This window comes from Saccoglossus kowalevskii, chromosome 4, assembly GCF_978046115.1.
Source record: "Saccoglossus kowalevskii chromosome 4, keSacKowa6.1, whole genome shotgun sequence".
NCBI lineage: Eukaryota > Metazoa > Hemichordata > Enteropneusta > Harrimaniidae > Saccoglossus > Saccoglossus kowalevskii.
Genome location: NC_140644.1, coordinates 28544038 through 28552464, shown reverse-complemented (window position 1 = coordinate 28552464; position 8427 = coordinate 28544038). Strand labels below are relative to the sequence as shown.

General features: G+C 41.3%; 1 protein-coding gene across 1 annotated transcript; it reads left to right on the top strand.

Moving 5' to 3' along the window:
* Nucleotides 1–333: 333 nt before the first annotated feature.
* On the top strand, nt 334–6750 carry LOC146747259 (uncharacterized). Its single transcript, XM_085498372.1, has one exon. It carries the CDS (start codon nt 334–336, stop codon nt 6748–6750), a length of 6417 nt encoding a protein of 2138 aa, XP_085354498.1.
* Nucleotides 6751–8427: the final 1677 nt, after the last annotated feature.

The window sequence follows — 8427 nt, the reverse complement described above, 5'->3', positions numbered from 1 at the left end:
GATTTACTTCGACTATTATAGTTTCCCTATTTTGTTTTGTATATTTTAGAACCATATTCTGGAGATGTATTAACTTGTTTTGATTCCGTAACGATTGACCATATGGAATAAATATACGATATAACCAGAGTACGCGTTTCTAGTTGGTGGCGTAAGACTGTAATACCTGTGGGAGCTTGTGATGCCTACATAGTTCTCGTTTAACCTTCGCTGAAGATAATAATTTTGTGTTGCCTTCATACCTTGTACATACTGGTAATACTGCGGTCAGTCAAGTGAATATCGTGCTGTGAATGTCATATCCAAGATCATAAACCCGTGCAAGACAGGGAAATGAGTCTGAATCAAGGATATTCGCAAAATAGGGACACGTTATTCGACCTGGACCGAGCCAGTATGCAACTTGATAAGATACATCGTTTGAAGAAATCAACAGCTTCATATGGCGGTCATCTTACCAGAGTCTACACTGAGATAGACAGTATGATGTCCAGAAGAGCAGCATACCAAGAAGTAAGCAAGAAAAGATGTGCTCTTGAGAAAATATTCAACTCGTATAAAAAAACTTGTCGTGAATATATGCAGTGTCTACCTCCTATGGCAAGAGGTGCTGTCGAAAGTGAATACGAGGTTGAGCTTGAAAGAAAGGAGTATTTTGATCAGAGACACAGAGAATGGGTATTCAAAACAATGGAGTCTCCTGGCCCAAAGGAAAGGATTGACGACCAAATGGAAGACGCATTGGAACATGGATTTCTCTTGGAAAGGAAAGTCCACATGCCAACTCTAACCACAGAGCCAAATGCATCGGTAGATTCTCACACTTCATCTTGGCCTCAACTCCCACAAGAAAACAAGACAAATCCATGGGATACTGGCAAGAAAAAAATTTTGGATGTGGATATTGAGGATGGTAGAATAGGTTCTAACTCCAATACAAAGACAAGTCGTGTGTCTCGGGAAGCAAGGAGGAAACTCGCTTTAGCCCGGTGTGAGTTAGACCAACTCAAAGTTGAAAAACAGATAAAGCAACGCATAAAAGTGTTGCAGCTTCGAGAAGAAACAGAAAAACGTCTGCTTCTGATGCGTCAAGAGAGGGAGCAGCAGGAAGCAGAAATGGAAATTATGCAAGCTCAAAATCGGGTAAGACAAGCCAAGGTAGAAGTAGACTTTATAGATGAAGAAATTGAATCTGACCAGAAGTCTGATATACTCCCTGGTTTGCAGAGGCAAACCCAACAAGAAATGATGAGCAATTATTTCCAATCGTATATACCGTCGTGTAGTCCAGCCAATAGTCAATTCAGGACTACAGGGGCGTCAAGTCCACAACATACAAGCTTTGTTGATAATGCACATGGTACCAGCAAACAATATCGTGATGACAGAGGAGGGCCTATAGGGAAGCAGATGACCACTAAGAAGTCAGGTAATGGTGCTGCTCTCTCTGAAACGTTCCAATTACAGAAACTGTTAGAAAGTCAACAGAAGACAATGGAATGCATTGTGCAGAATCAGCTGGAGACTACCAAAGCATTAGCCATTAACTTGAGTCTACCAAAACACGAGTTTCATACCTTCGATGGTGACCCAGTCACATATCCAACCTTTATCAAAAACTTTGAGGTGAACATAGAACAATTAGTCAAGGATGATACTGTCAAACTATCATATCTTATCCAACACTGTACTGGTGCAGCTAAGGAAGCAATCAGAAGCTGTGTAATTCTCCCTCCAGAGCGAGGATATACAGAAGCCCGGAAGATCCTTTCTACAAGCTTTGGTCAGAAACACGTCATAGTGCATGCTACAATTGACAAAGTGGTGAAAGGCCCTCAGATAAAGGCATATGAAGTGGATAAGCTTCAGAAATTGGCTCGTGATATGAAGAATTGCCACCTCAGTTCTGAGCAAATGAATTTCCATGCTGACATCAATTCAATGGATACCCTGGAAAAGGTGGTTAGGCGGTTACCATCATACTTGCAATCAGATTGGGCCAAGCAAGCTGGCAAGTTGATCAGTGTGGGCACTGAACCTGAATTCCTGCACCTTACCCACTTTCTGGAGAACAGATCAGCAATTGCAAATACAAGATTTGGTAAATTGGTAGGATCTAAGCCTGATGGAGAAAAAGATTCAAATGCCAGATCAAGACAAAAGCCAAGTAAAGCAACTACATTGGCTACACATGTAGCTGACACGCCTCCCATAAATCTTCCTTCCAAGTTTGCCTCCAATGATGTTGGTGCTGATGATACTTCCATGATCGAAGTTAATGGCAGGAGAGGTTGTCTGTTTTGCAGTGGTAGCCATGCATTTGAACATTGTCGAAAATTTACGTTCAAACCGTTCCAAGAGAGAAAAGACTTCATCAGGGAACACAGGCTCTGTGACTGTTGCCTAGAAGCAAGACCTCCTCACTTGGCTAGGAATTGTAGAAGTGGTCGTATTTGCCCTATCGTAGGCTGTGGTAAAAGACATCATCCTTTGCTTCATCCTGCAACATCGAACTCAGCATATCAAACATCTGCAACTCCCAAGACATTCAGCAATAGTAATCTGAAAGCTCCCGCCACAGCTCAAAATGAGAGACATAGTAATGTCATTGGAAGCAAGGCGCAATGTAGTGCTACACAAACCAATCAACCACGCATAAGTTTGCAGGTGATTCCTGTTCGTGTCAGTGGGGTAGATGGAGGCCAAGAGATTGAAACCTATGCATTCCTCGACAGTGGTTCTGATTCGTCTATCTGCCTTTACAGCCTTGCTGATAAATTAGGTATTACAGGTAAACCTGTCAATTATACATTGTCCACACTGAATGCAGAAAGGCAGATTAATGGTCATGAATTACAGATGGATGTAAGAGGTCTAAATTTGGTCAATGGTGTGCGACTGGATAAAGTTTGGACAACGGATAGATTACCGATAGCAGCTGACAGTATTCCGACCAAGTTGGATATAAAAGGATGGTCTCACCTGAATGACATAGAATTGCCAGAGATAGAAGTTAAAGATGTTACTCTCCTCATTGGGAACGATGTCCCCGAGGCACATTGGGTTCTTGAGGAGCGTCGTGGTGAAAGGAAGCAACCATATGGTATTCGAACACTACTTGGTTGGACATTCATTGGACCAATGGGCAGAAAGAAGCGTGGAGGTAACAGCATCAATTTTATTAATGTTGACCAAGTCTTGGACTCTGATTCCCCAATTCAGTGTCTCGAACCTATAACTTCTCAGCTTCATCGCATGTACAATGCAGATTTCACAGAGTCCTTGTTTGATACCAAGGCATGTATGTCGCTGGAAGATAGAAGAGCAAAGGCGATCATGGACAGTTCAGTTTGTCTGATTGAGGGTCACTACCAGCTGGCTCTTCCTTGGCGATATGATGATCCCTGCTTACCCAACAACAAATGGTCTGCTCTAAAGAGGTTGAAGCTACTGAAGAGGCGTCTATTGAAAGATCCTGCACTTATGAAGAAATATAAAGACACATTGGATGGTTACATCTCCCAGGGTCATGCAAGAAGAATGCCCAATGTGGATTCATCAGCAACGAAGTCTGGCTCTACTTGGTATTTACCTCATCATCCAGTAATCCACTCGAATAAACCAGAGAAGGTGAGAGTTGTTTTTGACTGCGCTGCCAAATACCAAGGCACATCTCTTAATGATCAGCTTCTGCAAGGTCCTGATCTAAATAATACCCTTGTGGGAGTACTTCTTCAATTTCGAAAAGAGCCAGTTGCCATTGTCGCTGACATCAAGCAAATGTTCCATCAAGTTAAGGTGAAGAAGACGGACTGCGATGCACTAAGATTCTTATGGTGGCCGGAAGGAGATTTATCTAAAGATCCAGCCGATCATCAAATGTTGGTGCATCCATTTGGTGCCACATCTTCACCAAGCTGTGCAGCATATGCTCTGAAGAGAACTGCAGATGACAACAGAAGTAATTATGACACTCATATTGTGGATACTGTTTATAGAAACTTCTACGTCGATGATTGTCTGAAGTCTGTTGCTAGTGTTGAAGAAGCCAAGGAACTGGTGAAACTGTTGCCTGAAATGTTAGCTAAAGGAGGTTTTCATCTAACAAAATGGATATCCAACTGTCGGGAAATCTTAGCACTGATCCCAGAAGCTGAGCGTGCTTCTTCAGTGATGAATCTAGATATGGAGAACTTGCCGATTGACAGAGCTCTTGGCATCCAATGGGATGTTGAAAAGGATGCCTTTAACTTCAGAATTGGCGACAGACTGAAAGAAGAGACACGCAGGGAGATGTTATCATTCTTGGCTTCAGTCTACGACCCACTTGGATTCGCTGCCCCCTTTGTTTTACCGGCAAAACGAATCTTACAAGAATTATGTCGTGTTGGATATGGATGGGATGAAAAGGTACCAGAAGATCAACTGTCGAATTGGAGAGAATGGAGGAAAAAACTACCTACTTTGATGACACTAGCTATACCTAGATGCTACAAACCAACTGGTTTCAGTCAAATACAAACAGTGGAACTCCATAATTTCTCTGATGCCTCCTTAGGAGGTTATGGGGTTGCATCTTACCTGCGGCTGATAGATACAAATGGTACAATTCATTGCAGTTTGCTGATGGGAAAGTCCAGGGTCGCTCCGCTCAAAGCCATGACAGTACCGAGGCTTGAACTAACAGCAGCTACAGTTGCAGTTAAGGTCAGCAGACAAATTCACGATGAAATTCAACTCCCAATCCAGAGAACCCTATTTTGGACAGATTCAACAATAGTCATCCAATATATTCGCAACATGGCAACACGATTCCAAACCTTTGTCTCTAACCGCCTCCAGATTATTCACGATGCTTCATCTCCATCACAATGGTACCATGTCAGTTCAGAGTTCAATCCAGCAGACCATGCATCACGAGGAATAAAATTGAATGGTTCTAATGAGGCAGCAATAACCACATGGTTCCATGGTGCGGCATTTCTATGGCAACCTGAATCAGAATGGCCAGGCCAACCTACTGACCTACCAGAAATTGATCGTGACGACAAAGAGCTGAGAAGGAAGGTCCAAGCAACAACCATTACCCAGTGCAATACAATGGGTACAGATGTTTGGAGTCGTTTGCTCCATCAATACTCCTCTTGGTATAAATTACAAGTGAGTGTTGCATGGCTCATCTGGTTTAAGATGTACTTGAGAAGATCTGCCTTATTGAAAATAGGCCCGTTAACAGTTCATGAACTTTCCATTGCTACCACTGACATTTGCAGAATTGTCCAACGAAGTTCATTTCCAAGAGAGTTTGCTTCACCGCAAAAGATTCTGAGTGAGAAACCTGATGCTGAAGGTTATGTCAGTCCACTGCGAAAGTTAAACCCTAAATTAGAAAATGGAGTCCTACACGTCGGAGGACGACTAGTGAATGCACCCATTAGTCAGCAAGCTAGACATCCAATTATATTACCTTGCAATCATCATGTGACTGAGTTGATCGTTCAACATTACCATGAACAACAAGGACATATTGGCCCAAACCAAGTGCTGTCAGAGATACGACAGAAGTTCTGGATTGTTCATGGACTAGCTACTGTAAAGCGTGTGATTGGTAGGTGTATTAAGTGTCGTCGATGGAATGCACAACCCGGGAATCAAAAAATGGCTCCACTTCCTGCAGCTAGAGTGACACCAGGTGAGCCACCATTCTCCCATGTCGGGATAGATTATTTTGGACCACTGTATGTTAAGTACAGAAGAGGTACCATTAAACGATATGGATGCGTGTTCACCTGCCTGGCCATTCGGGCTGTTCATATCGAAGTGGCCCATGATTTATCCACAGATTCCTTTATACAATCTGTGTGGAGATTTATTAGTCGGCGTGGACCACCTACACATCTCTACAGCGATAATGGTACCAATTTCCGGGGAGCCGAGACTGAGCTGAAACAGATGCTTGCTAAATGGAACCAAGCTTTTATTAACGGTAAACTTAGCAGAAAAAATATTCAATGGCATTTTAATCCACCAGCAGCAAGTCATGCAGGTGGAGTATGGGAACGGATGATTCGTTCGATAAGTAAGATTCTTCGATCTTTATTAGGGAACAGGTTAGTGGATGATGAAACGCTACTCACTTTCACTACAGAAGTGGAGAAGATTCTTAATAATCGACCACTAACACATTTATCTGATGATCCAGATGATCTTGAACCACTCACACCAAACCATTTACTTTTGCTACGCCCAAATCCTTGTACGTCGGTGAGTGAAATCATAGAAGAAAATGGTCATCACAGAAGAAGAACCGAAACTCAACATCTTGCAACTGAGTTTTGGAAACGGTGGGTACGTGAGTACTTGCCAACTCTACAAGAAAGGCAGAAATGGTGCAGGCCGAAAAGGAACCTATCCATTGGTGATTTGGTACTTGTTGTCAATGAAAATATTCCTCGAGGTGAATGGCCTTTGGGAAAAGTCGAACAGACCTTTGCTGATCGATTTGGTACAACTCGTCATGTTCTTGTGAAGACTTCCACTGGATGTTTACGGAGAGATGTGCGCAAGCTCTGTTTATTGGAAGGCAACATGGATCACAAGACTGTGATGGAAAGACAAGATGGAGTAACTAGAGCAGCAGAGATCGGTGCAGAAGACACCAAGGAAATACATGAACAAGTAGATGGATGTGATCATTCGATGCCACGTCGTAGTAAAAGACTACATCACAAGAAGAAAATAGAACAATGAACTTTTGTTGAACAGAACAATGATTTTTTCTTTTCATGTACATGATTCATTTAGTTGTCGGTTCTGCAACTTTAAATTTAGAAAGGCTCCTCGTGACGTGCGCCTTTCGGGGGCGGTGTGTAAGTTGTGCAAACCTCCCCTCTGATTGGTTATTGATTACATAGTTAGATTCCTTTGTTTCACCTGTTTGACCTGTGGTGAACTCTGGGCTAGGCAGGCTATTGTCTTCAGTTCAGCATGTGCTTCTGAAGAGTGAAGACGTCTCTGTGTCTGCTCTGAATTGCCCTGCCGCATTGGGTTTTCTGAAACTTGCTAGGTTTGCTAACATTTGTACACCGGTCCGGGAAGGTGCCACTAAACGAGGTAAGGAAGGTTTTCTTTTCATTGTTGGCTTCATCAGCATGAAATTATTGGCAGTGATTTGTTACAAGTTTGAGTACTCGTATGAACTCTATTTTATCACTCTTACTTTGGGTTATTATTGCAAGTCTGTAAATGTTAGTATTCGCTAGTATTTGTTAAGACTTATTTCTTGAAAATTGTTTTGTTATTTATATTATTTGCCACCCATTTTTTGTGCCCAAACACATTGCGTACATGTGGTCAGCTGCACGTTTTATAAAGCACATGGTATGCAATGTGTGCTTTGGCTGGTCAAAATGGTTGACAAATATTTCAGTTAGCATTGTTACTTATTGTTACATATTTTATTTGCCGTATATTTATTGGTTGTATAGCTCGACTTTCTGCACATATTAAGAGAAATGTATATTTAATTTACTGTACATTTTATGATGAGAATTGTTTGATTTACTTCGACTATTATAGTTTCCCTATTTTGTTTTGTATATTTTAGAACCATATTCTGGAGATGTATTAACTTGTTTTGATTCCGTAACGATTGACCATATGGAATAAATATACGATATAACCAGAGTACGCGTTTCTAGTTGGTGGCGTAAGACTGTAATACCTGTGGGAGCTTGTGATGCCTACACAACCACTGTGCCAGCTATCGAAATACCAAAATATAACAAATTCGATTTGAAACACGACAGATTTGATTCTATGTTTCATGTACTGATGATTTGGATTCACTGTATAAAAGCTCACTGCACTATTTAGATTTCTAGCTCCTTAATCAGTAAATAAAAAAAACTCTCGTCCTCCCCTAAAAATTAAGAAGTCAAAGATGCTAACCAAATAACGTATTTTGCACGGCCTTACTTTAAAAATGTCCAGGTTCTGTAGGATTGAGGCATATTTAGATGGTTCTGCTTCTGCCCCCCCCCCCATCTAAAAAAATCATCCCAAAAAATGTCAGATTTTGAGCCCCATACGCCCGAAAATCTTCAGGAAACTCCAAACTCCATTTGTTGCTTATTCCCCCTAAAAATAAAATGGTTTATCGATTCTCAGTGTGATGCAGTAGTCAGATTATACTAGGCCTTTTTTATGGTAAATACTAGGATTTGGTATTTTATTTGGAACATACACAATAATAATGTTTGTGCAATGTCCAATAATTATACAAAAGTAAAATAGACATGTGGCTGAGGCATCTCTACCGTCTGTGTCATGTTTTCTGTAAACTTAATAGTTCAAATTCATTTCTTGGAAGTAGTTTTAAACTTTTATGGCCACACTCAACAAACGTACATTTCGTTATTGATATAA

Excerpts from the sequence above, each read along its gene's own strand:
- LOC146747259 (XM_085498372.1), top strand. The coding sequence starts at position 334 with ATGAGTCTGAATCAAGGATATTCGCAAAATAGGGACACGTTATTCGAC.